General features: G+C 45.2%; 1 protein-coding gene and 1 pseudogene across 1 annotated transcript; one reads left to right on the top strand and one right to left on the bottom strand.

The window, feature by feature from the left end:
• Positions 1-922: 922 nt before the first annotated feature.
• On the top strand, positions 923-11,486 carry LOC121958962 (nucleolar complex protein 3 homolog). The gene is made up of 14 exons (XM_042508148.1): positions 923-1,150; positions 6,268-6,432; positions 6,698-6,826; positions 6,917-7,048; positions 7,149-7,229; positions 8,704-8,804; positions 8,890-8,962; positions 9,169-9,232; positions 9,427-9,498; positions 10,181-10,362; positions 10,618-10,746; positions 10,903-11,000; positions 11,139-11,223; positions 11,322-11,486. The coding sequence occupies exons 1-14, from the start codon at positions 923-925 to the stop codon at positions 11,451-11,453; spliced, it is 1,671 nt and encodes a 556-aa protein (XP_042364082.1). The 3' UTR covers positions 11,454-11,486.
• Positions 11,487-11,974: 488 nt separating this feature from the next.
• Positions 11,975-16,186, bottom strand: LOC121959110 (annotated as a pseudogene).
• Between the last annotated feature and the right edge of the window lie 3,459 nt (positions 16,187-19,645).

Here is a 19,645-nt window from a genome sequence, read left to right as displayed (position 1 = left end):
GAGGCAATGGACCTCCAGATAAAGAGGAACAGCAGATCACAATGTGTGCTTTTTGTGGCTTTTTCTGCTGTTGCCTTGCTTAGATGTTGTGTTAGACGGTATATGTATGTCCCGTAAAAAGGAGTGACGTAACTGTTGCTTTTGATTTATGCTTTTGACATTTTTATCTTTGAATAAAGCCTGTTTCGAGCAGTTTTAACCTTTTTCTACCATGCTTGGGTGTTCGCATTTCAGCCGTCTGAAAATCTGGTTAGTGGATATGTGAGTTACATGTCCAAAAAAAGCCTTAAACCACATTAAACCACCACAAGCATGCCAAGACATGCGAGAGTATAGGATGTTGCAATTGGCACCAAAACACCATAAAATAGCATGTCGAAAAAACTACCAGATTGTCCGTCAGAAGGAGCTTCAACTCCCACCTCCAGGAGAGCTTCGACCATGTCCCGAAGGAGGCGGGGGACATTGAGTCTGAGTGGGCCATGTTCCGTGCCTCTGTTGTTGAGGCGGCAGATCGGTGCTGTGGCTATAAGATGGTCGGTGCCTGTCGTGGCGGCAACACTTGAACCCGTTGGTGGCGACAGGTGGTGAGGGATGCTGTCAAGCTAAAGACGGAGTCCTATCAGGCCTTCTTGGCCTGTTGGACTCCGGAGGCAGCAGACAGGTACCGGCAGGCCAAGCGGAGGGAAGCTACGGCTGTCGCCGAGGCAAAAACTGGGCATGGGAGGAGTTTGATGAGGCCAAGGAGAATGACTTCCTGACGGCTTCAAAGAGGTGCTCGACCACCATCTGCCGTCTCAGGAGGGGGAAGCAGTGCCCTGTCAACACTGTGTATGGTGGGGACTGTGCACTGCTGACCTCAACTCGGGACGTTGTGGATCGGTGAAAGGAATACTTTGAAGACCCCCTCAATCCCACTGACATGCCTTCCGGTGAGGAAGCAGGGCCTGGGGACTCGGGAGTTGTCTCTCCCATCTCTGGGGCTGAGGTTGCCGAGGTGGTCAAAAAGCTCCCCAGTGGCAGGGCCCCAGGGGTGGATGAGATCTGCCAGAGTTCCTTCAGGCCCTGGGTGTTGGGGGGCTGTGTCATGGTTGACATGACTCTGCGGCATTGCGTGGACATCAGGGGCAGTGCCGCTGGACTGGCAGAGGTCCTTCTTTTTAAGAAGGGGGACCAGAGGGTGTGTTCCAACTACAGGGGGATCACACTCCTCAACCTCCTTGGTAAGGTCTATTCAGGGATACTGAAGAGGAGGGTCCACCGGATAGTCAAACATCGGATCCGGGAGGAGCAATGCGCTTTTCATCCTGGTCGTGGAACTGTGGACCAGCACTGGACCCTTGGCAGGGTCCTTGAGGGTGCATTGGAGTTTGCCCAACCAGTCCACATGTGCTTTGTAGACTTGGAGAAGGCATTAGACCGTGTCCCTCCGGGAGTCCTGTGGGGATTTCTTTGGGAGTATGGGGTATCTGACCCCCTGATAGGGGCGTCTGTTCCCTGTACGACCGGTGCCAGAGCTTGGTCCACATTGCTGGCAGTAAGTTGCACTCATTTCCAGTGAGGGTTGGACTCTGCCAGGGCTGCCCTTTGTCACCGATTCTGTTCATAACTTTTATGGACAGAATTTCCAGGCGCAGCCAGGGTGTTGAGGGGGTCTGGTTTGGTGACCTCAGGATTGGGTTGCTGCTTTTTGCAGATGATGTGGTCCTGTTGGTTTCATCAGGCCGTGACCTCCAGCTCTCACTGGATCGGGTCGCAGCCGAGTGTGAAGCGGCCAGGATGAGAATCAGCACCTCCAAATCTGAGGCCATGGTTCGCAGCCGGAAAAGGCTGGAGTGACCCCTCCAGATTGGGGACGAGATCCTGCCCCAAGTGGAGGAGTTTAAGTACCTCGGGGTCTTGTTCACGAGTGAGGAAAGGATGGAGCGGGAGATCGACAGATAGATCGGTGCAGCGTCTGCAGTAATGCGGACTCTGCACCGATCTTTCATGGTGAAGAGGGAGCTGAGCCGAAAGGCAAAGCTCTCGATTTACTGGTCGATCTTCGTTCCTACCCTCACCTATGGTCACGAGCTTTGGGTAGTGACCGAAAGAACAAGATCGCAGGTACAAGCGGCCGAAATGAGTTTCCTCCGTAGGGTGGCTGGGCTCTCCCTTAGAGATAGGGTGAGAAGCTCGGTCATCTGGGAGGAGCTCGGAGTAGAGCCACTGCTCCTCCATGTTGAGAAGAACCAGATGAGGTGTTCAGGGCATGTCCCACCGGTAGGAGACCCCGGGGAAGACCCAGGACATGCTGGAGAGACTTTGTCTCCCAACTGGCCAAGGAACGCCTCGGGATCCCCCGGGAAGAGCTGGACGAAGTGGCCAGGGAGAGGGAAGTCTGGGCTTCCCTGCTTAAGCTGCTGCCCCCACGATCTGACCCCGGATAAGCAGTAGAAAATGGATGGATGAAAATGACCAAAAATACAATACTATGCTATGGTAAAAAATAAAAAAATATAACATGTCGAAGAAATAGCTAAAACCACATAAATAAGCTTGCCAAGAAATGCCATAGCTTTTGAAGTTGCGAAAAAACTAAAAACACCTTAATATAGCATGTTGAACAATCAACACATAATGCCATACTATAATATGGCTAAAAGTGTCAAAAAATGACATGTCAGATAAACAGCTGAAAACCACATAAAACCTAATGAAAAACCATGTGGAGATGCCATAGTATAGGATATTAACATAATTATAAAAATGGTCAAAAACACCATAAAATAGCATGTCAAAAAAATCACCCAAAGTGCCATACGATAGTATGGATAAAAAATGTCTAAATATAATATGTCCCTAAAACAGCTGTACACCAAATAAAATAGTGTGCAGAGAGATACTATAGCATTGGATGTTGTAAAAACGGCCAAAAACACCATATTCTAATATGTCAAAAAACTGACCAAAAATGCCAGACTACACTCACGCCATAGCATTGGATGCTGCAAAAACACCTCCAAATAGCATGTCAAAAAACTGCACAAACAGCAATACTATAGTATAGCACAAAAACGGTGAAAAATGACGTCCCAAAAAAACCTGAAAACTCGTGTTGAGACAGACCATAGCATAAGAAGTTGCAAAACTGGCCAAAAAGGTTTAAAAAATGACATGTCCTGAAAAAAGCTGAAAGTGCCTAAAACAACATTAAATAGGGTGTTGAGAAACGCCATAGCACAAAAATGCTTAAAAACACCATAATATGGCATGTCGAAAAAATGACCCAAAAAGAAAGGCTATAGTATGGAAAAAATGTCGAAAAAATGACACGTCCCAAAAACAGCTGAAAACAGCTTTAACCAGTATTAAATGGCTTGCTGAGACACACTAAAGCATAGAAAGTTGCAAAACGACCCCAAAAACCAAAATGTGGCATGTTAAAAATAAAACCTAAAAAGAGAGGCTATAGTATGGTAAAAATGTCAAAAAATGGCATGTCTCAAAAACAGCTCAAAACAGCTTAAACCCACATTAAATAGCGTGCTGAGAAACGCTATAGCATAGAAAGTTGCAAAAACGGCTAAAAAAAATGATGATATGGCATGTCAATAAAAATGACCCAGAAAGCAAGGCGATGGTATGGCAAAAATGTCAGAAAGAGGCATGTCCCAAAAACAGCTACAACCAGCTTAAACCTGCATTAAATAATGTGTTTAGACACGCTATAGCACAGAAAGTGGCAAAAAAAACGGCCAAAAACACCAAAATGTTACATGTCGAAAAAATGACCAAAAAAAGCAAGGCCATAGTATGGCAAAAATGTCAAAAAAGGGCACGTCCCAAAAACAGCTAAAAACAGCTTAAACCCACATTAAATAGCGTGCTTAAACACGCTATAGCATAGAAAGTTGCAAAAACGGCCAAAAACACCAAAATATGTCATGTCGAAAAAATGACCAAAAAAGCAAGGCTATAGTATGGCAAAAATGTCAAAAAAGGGCAAGTCCCAAAAACAGCTAAAAACAGCTTAAACTCGCATTGAATAGCATGCTTAAACACGCTATAGCATAGAAAGTTGCAAAAACGGTTAAAAACATTATAAAATAGCACATCGAAAGTACGACCCAAACAGCAAGGCTATAGTATGGCAAAAAAGTCAAAAAAAGGCATTTCCCAAAAACAGCTAAAAAATGCTTAAACCCGCATTAAATAGCGTGCTTACACACGCTATAGCATAGGAAGGTACAAAAACCGCCAAAAACACCAAAACATGACATGTCGAAAAAATGACCCTAAAAGCAAGGCTATAGTATGGCAAAAATGTAAAAAAAAAAGGCACGTCCCAAAAACAACTAAAAACAGCTTAAACCTACATTGAATAGTGTGGATAGACACACTATAGCATAGAAAGTTGCAAAAACGGCCAAAAACACCAAAATGTTACATGTCGAAAACATAACCAAAAGAAGCAAGGCTATAGTATGGCAAAAATGACAAAAAAGGGCACGTCCCAAAAACAGCTAAAAATTGCTTAAACTCGCATTAAATAGCGTGCTTAAACACGCTATAGCATAGAAAGTTGCAAAAACGGCCAAAAACACCAAAATGTTACATGTCGAAAAAATGACCAAAAAGAGCAAGGCAAAAATTTCAAAAAAGGGCACGTCCCAAAAACAGCTAAAAACAGCTTAAACCCGATTTTTTGGGAATAGGATATGTAAAATTTTAGAGGGTATTTGTTTTTTGTTTTGCGGGTGTTTTTTTTTTTTTTGGATTTTTTTTTCTTTTTTAATTTTTTTTTTTGGTACTTAAAAAAGTGGGGGTTTTTTTTTAAGTTTAGTTTCATAAATTTTCCTGGGGTGAGGGGGTGAAGGTTATTTTGTTTTTGGTTGGTTAGTACACTAGTCTTATAATTATTTTTTAAAGAGGGCATTATTGACGATGTTTATTTTTTTTTTCTTTTTTTTTTTTGAAGCCGATTTTTCAGAAGAGGTGTTAACCGAATTTACATTCCACATGGAGTCATTTTTTATATTTGTCTGCCCAAGCACGCTGTGATGGGATTTATTTTCTTGTTTTTCTTCCGACTTTTTCGAATATTATCATTCACAGAAACAAAGTTTAAACAAGATGAAATGTGTTAAAAAAGGGGTTATTTTATAATTTTTTTTTTTTTTTCAATGGCAGAAAAGGCATCTATTAATTAAGGGTCGTTGGGGGGGAGAAAGGATGGGTTTATAGAAAAGGGAATTTTATTATTTAAAAAAAATTCCGGATAGTAAAAATTCCATTTTTTTTTATTAAAAAAAAATTAAACGCGCCAAAAAAAAAAAAGGGCGTTGGGATTGGGACAACCCAAAGGGGGGGGTGGGGTTGTTTTTCGGGGGGCGGGTGGGGTAAGGTGCGGAGGGTTTTTTTTTTTTTAATTTTTTTTTTTTTATTTTTTTTATTAATTAGGGGGCCCCCCCACCCCCCCCCAATATGAAATTTTCTTTGTTGTTTGTATTTGGGGGGCAAAATTTAAAATAAAGATGGGTTTAATTGGGCGGGAATTTTAATACGGGGCGGGCGGGGTGGGGAGATGGGGGGGGGGGGTGGGAGTGTTGGTGTGGGGGTTGGGCCAAATGGAGTAAAAAAAAAAAACGGTTTGGTCAGGGCCCCAAAAAGAATTAATAAATTATCAAATCAAAATTTTTTGTATATTTTTTTTTATCTTTTTGGGTAAGGGGTGGTTGGTGTGTTGGTTTTTAATAATGTGTGTTAGGGTTGGTGCTTTTATTGGGTTGTTTTGAGTTTTTTTTTTTATTTTTTTAAAGTTTTGATTTGGGTGGTAATTTTTATGTTTAAGCTAATTTTGAAGAATTATTTAATAATATAATTATATTGTTGTTATCAATTTTCATTTTTTTTAAAAATTGCTCATAAATTTTTTTCCTTTTTGGGGGGCCTGATTTAATATTTTCGACGTTTGAGGGTTTAATTTTATTCTAATAGTTTGGTTAGAATGGAAGGGTGTAATTTAAGTTTTTGGGATATAGTATTTATATGTATAGCGGATTTTGGATTTTTATTATAATTTATTAATTTAAGTAAATTATGCTTTGTATTATAAATTTCTAATTAAATTAATCCCAATTTAAAACAAAATAGTTTTACAATTAAATTAAAAAAAAATCTTTTTGTGTGTCTTTTTTTTTTGTTATTACTTAATTTAGCTTTTTTTTTAAAGGCTGTTTATTTTAATAATTAGAATTTTTCTTAAATTTTTGTTTTTTATTTCAGAGGAAGAAGAAGCGCAGCCAGGCGGTGGGTTTCCGGTCGTACCGTGGCCTCGCTCAAGTTGCTGTTCGTTGCCTGTGCGAGTTGCTGCTCGCTCTCCCTCACTTCAACTTCCACAACAACATCATTGTCGCCCTCGTCCCGCTGATGAACGACCCCGACAGACAGGTGAGAGACCGTCGATGATCAGGCAGCTCAGTGTTTCAGGTGTCAGGTGTGTGCTGTGATGTGTTCAGGTGTGTGTTTCAGGTGTCAGGTGTGTGCTGTGATGCGTTCAGGTGTGTGTTTCAGGTGTCAGGTGTGTGCTGTGATGCGTTCAGGTGTCAGGTGTGTGCTGTGATGCGTTCAAGTGTGTGTTTCAGGTGTCAGGTGTGTGCTGTGATGCGTTCAGGTGTCAGGTGTGTGCTGTGATGCGTTCATATGTGTGTTTCAGGTATCAGGTGCGTGCTGTGATGCGTTCAGGAAGCTCTTCCAGCAGGACAAAGAGGGCGGGGCTTCGCTGGCGGCGGTGCGTGTCATCTCCGGCCTTGTCAAGAGTCTCAACTACAACGTCAGACCTGAGGTAACAAATCAGCCTCTTAATCCAGAGTCAGTGTGCTGATGTTACATGTTGAGCTGTGATGTCAGAGCTCACCTGTCGCCCTGTCCCCAGGTGTTGAGGACGCTCCTCAGTCTGCGGATAAAGGAGGTGCAGATGAAGAAGGACATCGAGGACACGGCACCAAAGAAGAAATTCATGAACTACAAAGAGAAGAAGAAGAACCTGTCCAGGATGCAGAGGAAGGTAAATCACACACACCTGTCACCTGTCGACCACCTCATGACACACCTGGAGTTAATGTGTGTGTGTGTGTGTGTGTGTGTGTGTGTGTGTGTGTGTGCAGTGGAAGAAGGCGGAGGAGAAGTTGGAGAAGGAGCTGCTGGAGGCCGAAGCCTCCGAGAGCAAAGAGAAGAAGATCAAACTGGTGAGTCCAAAACACAAGAGACGGAAAGTGTAGAGACCAGAGAGACAGACGCACAGGCCCAGACATGTCTGTAGGATGTAGGACATTTCTAGGATGTAGGACATTAGGTTCTTAGCTAGGCTGTCTGTCGGGGGGGGGGGGTCTATTTTGATGCCGTGTTCTCATCGCTACTCTACTCTACTCTACTCTACTCTACTCTACGCTACTGTACTCTACTCTACTCTACTCTACTCTACGCTACTCTACTCTACGCTACGCTACTCTACTGTACTCTACTCTACTGTACTCTACTCTACGCTACTCTACTGTACTCTACTCTACGCTACTGTACTCTACTCTACGCTACTCTACTCTACGCTACTCTACTCTACTGTACTCTACGCTACTCTACTCTACTGTACTCTACTCTACGCTACTCTACTCTACGCTACTCTACGCTACTCTACTCTACTGTACTCTACGCTACTCTACTGTACTCTACTCTACGCTACTATACTCTACTGTACTCTACTCTACGCTACTCTACTCTACTGTACTCTACGCTACTCTACTCTACTGTACTCTACTCTACGCTACTCTACTGTACTCTACGCTACTCTACTCTACTCTACTCTACTCTTCTCGCCTTTGGTATCGGTACTTCTCTGGGGGCCGTTTTCCATTAGGAGACAGTACCGCCTTAGTGTAGCTGGTTGTCGTAGTGATGCCGTGCGACTCTGCCGTCACGCCTCTCTGTCTCTGTCCTTCTGTGGACGATGACGAGTTCAGGTGAATACGGAAATGTAGGAATCTGAGCGCAGCGCCGCTTCACGCGCAGACGGCCGCAGCAGGAACAAACACGGAAGTTAAATAGTGGAGACGGATGTTCAGAGAGGGAAAATTTAGGAGCCTTTATGTGCCGAAATTATATATTCTGTAACACCAAAGTCAACATTTGTTAGAGCTCCCCCCAAACGTCTCAGTGGAGACGAGCTCCTCTCAGCTCCTACACAAACCCACACACACACACACACACACACACACACACACACACACACACACACTCACTCACACACACACTCTCTCTCTAAGCTGAGGAGCATTTGCACCTCCAGGAGAGCAGGTACTAAAAAACATGTACCAGGTACCTTTTCCTAACAAAAAAACAAAAAAAGGCGAGCAAAGTAGAGCTGGAACCATGTCGTGGAAATGTGCCATAAAAGGACAAAAACAAAAAAGAAACTAAACACTCCTCCTCCTCTCTCCTCCTCTCCCCTCCTCTCTCCTCCGTCTCCTCTCCTCTCCTCCTCCTCTCTCCTCTGTCTCCTCCCTCTCCTCCTCTCTCCCTCCTTCTCCTCCTTCTCCTCCTCTCTCCCTCCTTCTCCATCTCCTCTCTCCTCCTCCTCTCTCCTCTCCTCCTCCTCTCTCCCTCCTTCTCCTCCTCTCTCCCTCCTTCTCCATCTCCTCTCTCCTCCTCCTCTCTCCTCCTCCTCAGCACACAGAGACTCTGAACATCGTCTTCCTCATCTACTTCAGGATCTTAAAAAAAGCTCAGAAGTCAGTTCTTCTTCCTGCTGTTCTGGAGGGGCTCGCCAAGTACGACACACACATTACTATAGTAGTACTGTAGTAGTACAGTAGATGCACCTGAGGCACTAACTGTGATGTCACTTCCTGTCAGTTTTGCTCACCTGATCAACCTGGAGTTCTTCGACGACCTGCTCAACGTGCTGCAGAACCTCATCCAATCAGGAGTGAGTATTCACCTCTGCCCCGACAGTCATGAGGTCACGTTAACGACCTCTGCCTGTCCGTCAGTGACCTCGGAGGTCATGACCTCTGCCCGTCCGTCACGTTAACGACCTCTGGGAGGAATTTTCAGTTCAAGGGTTAAAATATTTTCTGATGTTTAGTAATAATCGTTGTCATCGTCACCTGATCGACCTCGTGTGCTCTGCAGGATCTGTCCAATCGGGAGAGTCTCCACTGCATCCAGACCGTCTTCACCATCCTGTCAGGACAAGGTCTCAGAGCGTCTGTGTCTTTGAGTGTGTCTTTAAGTGTCCCTGTGTCTGTGTCTGTCTCAGTGTGTGTGTTACTCTGTGTGTGTGTGTGTGTGTGTGTGTGAGAGAGAGAGACACAGTGCATGTTACAGTGTGTGTGTACTGAGTGTCTGTTCAGCTGAGCTGTATCAATAAAGTTTCTGTGTTTGTATCAGGTGACGTTCTGAACATCGACCCACTCAACTTTTACTCTCAGCTGTACAGGATGCTGCCACGGCTGCACGCAGGTCAGAAACGCCGCACACTTCCTGTTTCAATTAACTTTTCTTTATCAAACTCAAACTCTGAGGCAGTTCAATATGTTGCCATGGCAACAGTTCATGATTTTGTTACTGAACTTTACTGCAACTTCACCTCTAATGTGACCCGTGGTTGTGCAGCATGTTGATCCACTCACTCTCTCTGTGTTCATCCTGCTGTGTGTGACAGGCTAACTGTCAGCAGCACACGGCTACTGTAACCCTGTATTCATTAACTGGTTTGATGTCGGCTTGTCTCGTCCTCGTCCAGCTCGCTGTCTCTGAACCTTCTGACTGATAAGACAAACAAAAATTTGGTCCAGCTGAAAATGTTTAAGTATTTGTTTGAACATTGTGACTTTTTAGAAAAGCTGGCGTCAATTAATGCTTTTCATTCTGCAACGATCACAAAAACGGCCTGTAATCCTGGAGGGAGGGTTAGGGTTAGTGGTGTGTAAATAAAAATACAAAAGTTATGAGTGTAAAGTACATACAAACATAAAAACATACATAAACATAAACATATATACACAAACATTAAAGTACTCATTAAGTCGTAATACTAAATGTCAGTCACTGATGACAATATCAGTATGTAACTCAACTATATATATATTAATACATGACCATAAACATGAGAATAAATGTCAAGCCGCCGTCTGTCTGTCAGGGGCACCCAGTGATGACATCATCATCGTGCTGCGGTGCCTGGACGCCATGCTGACCCGTCGAAAGAAGCAGGTGACCCTGCAGAGGGCGATGGCGTTCGTCAAGAGACTGAGCATGCTCAGTCTGCATGTGCTGCCCAACGCCAGTGTGGGGATCCTCGCTGCCAGCAGAGCCGCCATGCACGTGAGTGTGTGTTTAAGATGACGTCACAGCAGCTTCAGGCGGCGTCACCATGGCGATCATCTTAGAATCGCCCCTCAGGGAGGACGAAACGATCTGAAGCTGGAAACACTCCAGAGACACACCTGGTACCAGCGGATACACCTGTACTCACTCTGTGTCTGTGTCTGTGTCTGTGTGTGTGTGTCTGTGTGTGTCTGTGTGTGTGTGTGTGTCTGTGCGTGTGTCTGTGTGTCTGTGTGTCTGTGTGTGTGTTAGGCGTTCCCTAAGTGTGATTTCCTGTTGGATAACGAGGTTCAGGGCAGCGGCTTCTACCTGCCGGAGCTCGACAAACCTGAACACTGCAACGCCCAGAACACAGCGCTGTGGGAACTACACACTCTGCAGGTACTAATACTCTGCAGGTACTAATACTCACTCTGCAGGTACTAATACTCACTCTGCAGGTACTAATACTCTGTAGGTCCTAATACACACTCTACAGGTCCTAATACTCACTCTGCAGGTACTAATATCTGTATCTCATGTTGCCGTGTGTTTCAGAGACACTACCACCCGGTGGTGCAGCGGTTGGCGGTCCATCTGAGTCAGGGGGCGCCCAGCGAGGGGTCGGGGTCGCTCTCCGTGGAGCTGAGCCGCAGGTACGTCTGATGATGGCACCTTAAAGGAGCAGAAACTGTGGACGGCTCCTTCAAACAGCTGGTGTGTGTGTGTGTGTGCGTGCGTGCGTGCGTGCGTGCGTGCGTGTGTATATATATATATATATACTTCCTGTGCAGGTCTCCATTGGAGCTGTTTAACGACTACAGCGTCGCAGACATGACCTTTAACCCCCCTGTAGCTCCGCCTGGCAGCAAGAAGAAGGTACACAGCTCAAACGCACCCTCACACACCTCCACCGCCAATCAGCACGACTCATTAATTATTGATCGACTTGATGATGGACTGTTTCTGTCCATCAGGATCGTTTTGGTGTGACGCTGCTGGACGCCGAGCTGCAGAGACGAGCAGAGAGCGCCCTGACCGCCGTCACCGAGGAGACGGAGCTGGACTTTACTGCAACACACACCGCACTGACACACACACAGTACTGACACACACACACATACACACACACCGCACTGAACACACACACAGTACTGACACACACACACATACACACCACACCGCACTGACACACACACAGTACTGACACACACACACACACACACACACACACAGTACTGACACATACACACACACACACACACACACACACACACACACACACCGCACTGACACACACACACACATACACACACACAGTATGACACACACATACACAGCACTGACACACATACACACAAACACACACACACACACACAGTACTGACACACACACACACACGTCTGATAATACAAGTGTTCAAATAAAAGCTGTCAGTTCCAGTTATTGATCAGGATATATTGATCAGAATATATTGATCAGGATGTAACTGATCAGGTTGTGTATAAATAAATGTTTCAGTTTTATTTCTCAGATTGAAATAAATGTTTTTTATTGGAGCTGAATCCTGTGTTTTATTTTGCAGTGAAGCTTGAAAGTTTAACTCTTTAACTCTGAAACTCTGAAAAATGTTTGACTCAGCACTTCAGCACCAGCAGCTTCAAATTTTCAGCATTTTAACAGAAACTGAGACCTGATCTGAGAGCGGCTCCAGACCAACAGACGACTGTCAGCTGAAGGAGACACTCAAGACTTTTTGTTCTTGACCGCAGAGACACTGAGACGTCTTACTCAATGTCTGAGTGATGAAGAGGACGAGTCTGTCTGTCTCTTTGTCTCCTTTTGATCTGTGAGTCTCTGCTGCAACTGAATAACTTGACATGCCTGCGTTAGGACATTCAGTCCTACATAGACGCTCATCTGACGGTTCTGGTCCTTTTAAAAGAAGTCCTCAGGACGCCCACTTTGACCTCCATTCTAGACTGAGGACACTGGATGAGGACTGAGGACTCTTGAGAACTCTGAATGAGGTCTGAGCACCCTCTGGATGAGGACTTAGGACTCTGTCGACTCTGGATGAGGTCTGAGGACTCTGTGGATGAGGTCTCGGGAGTCTGTGAACTCTGTGTGGATGAGTTGTGGACATCAGGTTTGTTAAAGACTCTGTGTGTTCTGGTCCCAGTTGGATGTTACTCTTCCACCTGGCGGTGTGTCTGGCGGTCCGCCCACTCTGTGATGAGGCGGTGGGCGATGGCGTGTTTTGGAGGGAGCCAGAGGACAGGGGGGTCACCTCTCCGGGGTGGAGTCTTCACCTGCAGGGCCGAGGTGATCTCCTCCAGACTGAACCAGCGGGCGTCCTCCAGCTCAGAGTGGTCCACCTTTAACTGGAGGACAGACAGAACAGCAGCTCACATGACTGAGTACAACAGGACGTTTTACCTGGAGTACCTAAGGGCTCAACGCTTGGACCTCTACTGTTCTACACCGATCTCAAGATACCTGCACCGATCACAGCACCGATCACAGCACCGATCACAGCACCGATCACAGCACCGATCACAGCACCGATCACAGCCTTTCTACATCACGATTGTGAGATTCCTACACAGTTTTCTGGATTCTTACACTAATCGCGGCATTCCTACACCAACTGCGGGTTTCCTGCACAGATCGCTGGATTCCTGCACTGACTGCAGGATTCCCACACCAATCACAAGATTCTTACACTAACTGCAGCTTTCCTACACCAATTACGGGATTCCTACATCGTTTGCCAGACTCTTATACTAATCGTGCTGTTCCTGCACTGACTGCAGGATTCCTACACAGATCGTGGGTTTCCTGCACTAATATATCATATACCATCATATACTGTCTTTTTTTTTAATGCACAGATCCTTAAACTTGTCTTTTCATCGGCCCTTCCTCAAGACTGAGCCCTGTGGAAAAAAAGGAAACCTTAATTTGAAATGTGCCAGAGCTCACCTGAATGTGGGCGGGGCTTACAGAGGCATGGCAGCCCATCATGAAGGAGCTGTGTGGGAAAGGCCAGTGCTGCGAGGAGCTGAAGGAGACACTGTGGACCTCCAAACCCACCTCTTCTGCCACCTCCCTGCGAAGAGTCTCCTCCAAAATCTCACCTGGAACAACCAGAGACAGACAGGTGAGTCAGTAGACCAGGGAAGTCTTTGAACAAATGATCCTGTGGACAGGTAAGTCTTTGGACAGATAATCCCGTGGACAGGTAGGACTGACCCATGTCACAGAAGCCGGCCAGTGCACTGTACATCCCCCCGAGGGAAGGACGACTGTCTTCCTAACAAACACCGTTTCCCATCAGACACCAGGACGATGACCACTGGAGACATCTTCAGGAAGACCAGGACAAACCAGTGAGAAACCAGTTCCAGACTGGAGTATGCGTCACCTACAGCAGACTGGTTCTGGTTCTGTTACCTTGGGATAGTAGATAATGCCAGAGCTGCTGCAGACTCTCTGACTTCCTGCCTGGTTGCGGTGGGTCGGCTGGCCCGTGGCGCTGCAGAACCCGCTGGTTTGATGCCAGCGCAGCAGAGCCTGACCCTGAAGCACAGAACCTGGGTCAGCACCTGACAGCTGAGGGAATATGTGGGTCAGTCCAGGTGTGGGGACTCACCTTGGCCACCAGAGGTGCTGCTGCTCCGGTTAGAAGAAAGAACGCCTTTCTCAGATCGATGAAGGTTCCTCCAGACTCTTCTTCGACTGCTGCCTGATCCAGTACTCCTGTAACACCAGAACAAAGAGAACCCACAGACCGGGTCCATCAGGGACTCACAGTGCTGTCAGTTTAACTCTCTGAACCTGAAGGGTTCTTACCGACATCGAGACAGAACTGAGCCTGGTTCTGTTCAGAACAGCCAATCAGAACCGCCTCCTGCAGAAGGGTTCTGTCCGAACCGAGTCTCTCAAGGATCACCTGCAAATCTGGAACACAAAACACAGAACAGGAGTTCCTCAGATCATGGTCCTCTGCATGAGGTTTTACATGGTTCTCTATCAGAGGTTCTATATCTTTTCTTTTGCTTCACTTTTACCACTTCTCTCTCCAAAGTTCTCAAACTGTAGTAACCTTAAACGCAGAGTACTTGTGGTTCTTATTCATTAGTTTTCCAACTGAGGCTTTTAGTCCTCCACCTGTGGTTCTCTTCCCTTGTTCTCCAGCTGTGGTTATGCTATTGAAGTTTTTGACCTGTGGCTCCCAGTTCTCTGTACATGAAATTTTCTCCATCAGTTCTGTGTCTCTGGTTCTCTAACTGTGGTTACAATCTGCAAGGCTCTCTACCTGTGATTCTGTACCTGAGGTTCTGTGGCTCTGTACCTGTTGATCTGTACCTGGGTTCTGAGATTCTGTACCTGTGGTTCTGTGGATCTGTACCTGTAGATCTGTACCGGTGGATCTCTACCTGTAGATCTGTGGATCTGTACCTGTGGGTTTGTACCTGCGGTTCTGTGCCCGTTGTTCTGTGGTTTGAGCCTGTGGTTTTGCACCAGTGGATCTGTGGTTCTGTACTGGCAGTTCTGTTCCTGAGGTTGTGTGGTTCTCAACCTGTGGTTCTGAGGTTCCGTACCTGTGTTTCTGTGATTCTGTGGTTCTGTACCTGTGGCTCTGAGAGCTGCAGGTGTGAATGTTCCCTGTTCGGTGTGTTGCAGCAGAGGAGACAGACGGTGGAACAGGAAAACGTGACCGTTCTGCAGCGCGGCAGCACACGCCTCATCGTCCTCTTTCAGTCTGCTCACATACCTGAAAGGTTCAATCAATCAATCAATCAATCAATCAATCAATCAATCTGTCTGTCCATTGGTAGTAAAGTCTTAGTTACTGAACCTGGTTCTGGAGACAAAGTCTGAGCAGCAACGAGTTGACACCCGAGATGATGAGAGGACCACCCTCAACATGGCCTGTTAGCCTAGCTTAGCACAAAGACTGGGAGCAGAGGGAAACTGTTAGCCTAGCTTAGCACAAAGACTGGGAGCAGAGGGAAACAGTTAGCCTAGCTTAGCACAAAGACTGGGAGCAGAGGGAAACAGTTAGCCTAGCTTAGCACAAAGACTGGGAGCAGAGGGAAACAGTTAGCCTAGCTTAGCACAAAGACTGGAGCAGAGGGAAACTGTTAGCCTAGCTTAGCACAAAGACTGGGAGCAGAGGGAAACTGTTAGCCTAGCTTAGCACAAAGACTGGGAGCAGAGGGAAACAGTTAGCCTTTTGATCCACAGGAGAGTGCTGTTTTTGTGAGTAGAGACAAATATGCCAAACCCCCTGTAAGAATGTAACATTTAAGATTTTGTTTTAAATTTTAAAATAAATTTTACTTGTTACAGAATAATTTCAGCCAAAATTCTGAATCCTTAGTTTCCACTCATCAATTCGGCTCACATATAATCAGTCGAGTACTTTTATTTTAACAGAAATTCAACATATAGACTGATGCAACTTATATAAACTCCCTCCAGCTCTCAGAGTCCTGCAGCAGACTCTCTGTTTGGACCATAGACTGTAGTTAAAGTTATTATAAAGTTATTAATTTACAGTCTCTGATTTGTACCCAAACTTTGATCAGATGAGTGCTTACGTTTGTTTTTTGTTTTTTTGTTCACCGAAAACAGCTGAATCACAAAGTTGTCAGATGTTTAAATGGACTTCTGAATGACACGAAAAGTAAAACAAGCCAACTAACGTCTGCAGTGTGCTTTAATAAATACCTGTGTGTACTCTGTGCAGTACTGTCCTGCAGTATCAGTAATAGTACTGTGGTAATAGTGTTAAATACCTGCAGCTGCTGCTCTTCTTCACGCTTTGACCTTCTTCTTCTTCTTCTTCTTCTGCTGCTGCTGCTTCTTCTTCTGTGGTTATTCTGCAGGCGTGTTAGTGCCTCCTGCGGGACTCATTGTTCATTATTGTTGTTAAAAACAAGAAAAAAGAATAAATATTGTGATTATTCTACACGTTTATGAATAGATGTGAATTAAACATAAATTATATGATATATGCTATAATTTATAGTCATTACATATAAAAAAATATATTACAATATATAATCTATAAATATTGAGATATTTATCAACCAAAAAAATTAATTATACAATAATATAATGTAAAACTTTGCTTTTGGAGAGCACGTCTTCTTTAAAATCTGCCAGAAATTGAAAATAAAAAATGTTAAACCACCCAAAAAAGAAAGAAAACTGCCAATTTTTCAAGTCTTTTTTTTCCCCAAATCGCCAAAATATTTCATTTCCAAAATACCCAAAACCTTTAAAGAAAAGAAAAAGCCAAAAATCTTTTCTAAAAAAAACCCAACAACAGTCCATGTAAGCCATTTAAAGTTGTATTCCCCTCCACTAAAGCCAAAACAATAAAAGAATTTAAATAAAAATAAAAAATGAAAAATAGATAAATAAATAAACACGAGTCCCTCCGCAGAGCCGCCCCCTTTCTGCGGCACCCCACCCCTCTGACAACTAACGAACAGTCCCCAAATTATTGTAACTACCAGGAAGGACTCCAGTTCCCAGCATGCCGTGGGGCTCCACACGTGTCTGTTAGCAGTCAGCAGCATCATGTCGGTGTTTCTGGATCTAAACCTGCGGGTCTGCGCGGACCGGAGCCCCCTGCAGAGTCTGATAGAAACCGCCGCTCACCGTGAGTCTCCTCCGCTTCACCGCCGAACCCGCCGCTCAGCAGCCGGAGCTCCGCGCCGCTCCGCCGGCTGCTAACTCTGCTAGCACGGGGGCCGAGCTACGGGTCTCACGGGTCCGGGTCTCTGTTCGGGTTCAGTTTATCAGCTATACTTATAAACAGCTGACTGAACATCAGTATGTTTCTTATTTTCACCGGTGAAAGCAACTCAGGAGCTCAAAAACGTCGCTGAACCCCCCCACCAAACTCCAGTCAAAAAGCTGTCAATTTAAAGTTTCTGTGCTTTCCGGTGACGCGACAGATAGAAGAAACCAGCACGAGCCGCGTGGTTATCGTCTGTTAAATGTCGATTAATTGACGTTCAATCTAGTAATTCATTCATTAATATATTTATGAATTCATTCATTCAAGTTAAAGGTTTGATTGAGGATCCGTGTTTTCTGCCTTGAAATAAACACTGAAACCAGACTCCGTTCAAAAATCACGTATTTAAAGTTTTCATCGATTTAAATAAAAATAGAATTAAAATAAAACGCAAACAAGAACATGGAATAAACATGTATGATCCAGTGACAAATCGTCAATCTAAACGAGCCTTTAAACCCCGTATTTAGTCAGTTAACCTAATATTTATAAAATACAATGAAAACCTTGCTGTTTTTGGATGTAAAAATACCACGAGGCTCAAAATATGGAATATGTACTTAAGTGCAGGTGTGCAGGTGATGTGTTGGTGTGTGCAGGTGATGTGTTGGTGTGTGCAGGTGATGTGTTGGTGTGTGCAGGTGATGTGTTGGTGTGTTGGTGTGTGCAGGTGATGTGTTGGTGTGTGCAGGTGATGTGTTGGTGTGTGCAGGTGTGCAGGTGATGTGTTGGTGTGTGCAGGTGATGTGTCGGTGTGTGCAGGTGATGTGTTGGTGTGTTGGTGTGTTGGTGTGTGCAGGTGATGTGTTGGTGTGTGCAGGTGATGTGTTGGTGTGTGCAGGTGTGATGTGTGTTGGTGTGTGCAGGTGATGTGTTGGTGTGTGCAGGTGATGTGTGCAGGTGATGTGTGGAGAGCAACTTTCAAATGACTCTTTTCTTCAACAGGGTTTGGTGGGAAGTTTTCAGCAGGTTTTTCTGAATGAACTGACTGAATCTGTGATCCACCAGTTGTCTGTTCAAGACTCACCTGCACACATCACCTGCACACATCACCTCCACACATCACCTGCACACATCACCTGCACACACCAACACATCACCTGCACACACCAACACATCACCTGCACACCTGCACACACCAACACATCACCTGCACACACCAACACATCACCTGCACACACCAACACACCAACACACCAACACACATCACCTGCACACACCGACACATCACCTGCACACACCAACACATCACCTGCACACCTGCACACACCAACACATCACCTGCACACACCAACACATCACCTGCACACACCAACACACCAACACATCACCTGCACACACCGACACATCACCTGCACACACCAACACATCACCTGCACACACCAACACATCACCTGCACACCTGCACTTAAGTACATATTCCATATTTTGAGCCTCGTGGTATTTTTACATCCAAAAACAGCAAGGTTTTCATTGTATTTTATATAAATATTAGGTTAACTGACTAAATACGGGGTTTAAAGGCTCGTTTAGATTGACGATTTGTCACTGGATCATACATGTTTATTCCATGTTCTTGTTTGCGTTTTATTTTAATTCTATTTTTATTTAAATCGATGAAAACTTTAAATACGTGATTTTTGAACGGAGTCTGGTTTCAGTGTTTATTTCAAGGCAGAAAACACGGATCCTCAATCAAACCTTTAACTTGAATGAATGAATTCATAAATATATTAATGAATGAATTACTAGATTGAACGTCAATTAATCGACATTTAACAGACGATAACCACGCGGCTCGTGCTGGTTTCTTCTATCTGTCGCGTCACCGGAAAGCACAGAAACTTTAAATTGACAGCTTTTTGACTGGAGTTTGGTGGGGGGGTTCAGCGACGTTTTTGAGCTCCTGAGTTGCTTTCACCGTGAAAATAAGAAAACATACTGATGTTCAGTCAGCTGTTTATAAGTATAGCTGATAAACTGAACCCGAACAGAGACCCGGACCCGTGAGACCCGTAGCTCAGCCCCCGTGCTAGCAGAGTTAGCAGCCGGCGGAGCGGCGCGGAGCTCCGGCTGCTGAGCGGCGGGTTCGGCGGTGAAGCGGAGGAGACTCACGGTGAGCGGCGGTTTCTATCAGACTCTGCAGGGGGCTCCGGTCCGCGCAGACCCGCAGGTTTAGATCCAGAAACACCGACATGATGCTGCTGACTGCTAACAGACACGTGTGGAGCCCCACGGCATGCTGGGAACTGGAGTCCTTCCTGGTAGTTACAATAATTTGGGGACTGTTCGTTAGTTGTCAGAGGGGTGGGGTGCCGCAGAAAGGGGGCGGCTCTGCGGAGGGACTCGTGTTTATTTATTTATCTATTTTTCATTTTTTATTTTTATTTAAATTCTTTTATTGTTTTGGCTTTAGTGGAGGGGAATACAACTTTAAATGGCTTACATGGACTGTTGTTGGGTTTTTTTTAGAAAAGATT

This window comes from Plectropomus leopardus, chromosome 19 (genome assembly GCF_008729295.1).
Source record: "Plectropomus leopardus isolate mb chromosome 19, YSFRI_Pleo_2.0, whole genome shotgun sequence".
Lineage (NCBI taxonomy): Eukaryota > Metazoa > Chordata > Actinopteri > Perciformes > Serranidae > Plectropomus > Plectropomus leopardus.
The sequence above is the reverse complement of the archived record's forward strand: the minus strand, read 5'-3'. Positions and strand labels throughout refer to the sequence as shown.

What these genes read in the sequence shown, in the direction of transcription:
- LOC121958962 (XM_042508148.1), top strand. Translation starts at nt 923, where the DNA reads ATGCCTTCCGGTGAGGAAGCAGGGCCTGGGGACTCGGGAGTTGTCTCT. An exon ending in AGAACCTCATCCAATCAGGA is followed by an intron (nt 8,963 to 9,168) that starts GTGAGTATTCAC and finishes TGTGCTCTGCAG; the next exon opens with GATCTGTCCAATCGGGAGAG. An exon ending in GCTGCCACGGCTGCACGCAG is followed by an intron (nt 9,499 to 10,180) that starts GTCAGAAACGCC and finishes TCTGTCTGTCAG; the next exon opens with GGGCACCCAGTGATGACATC.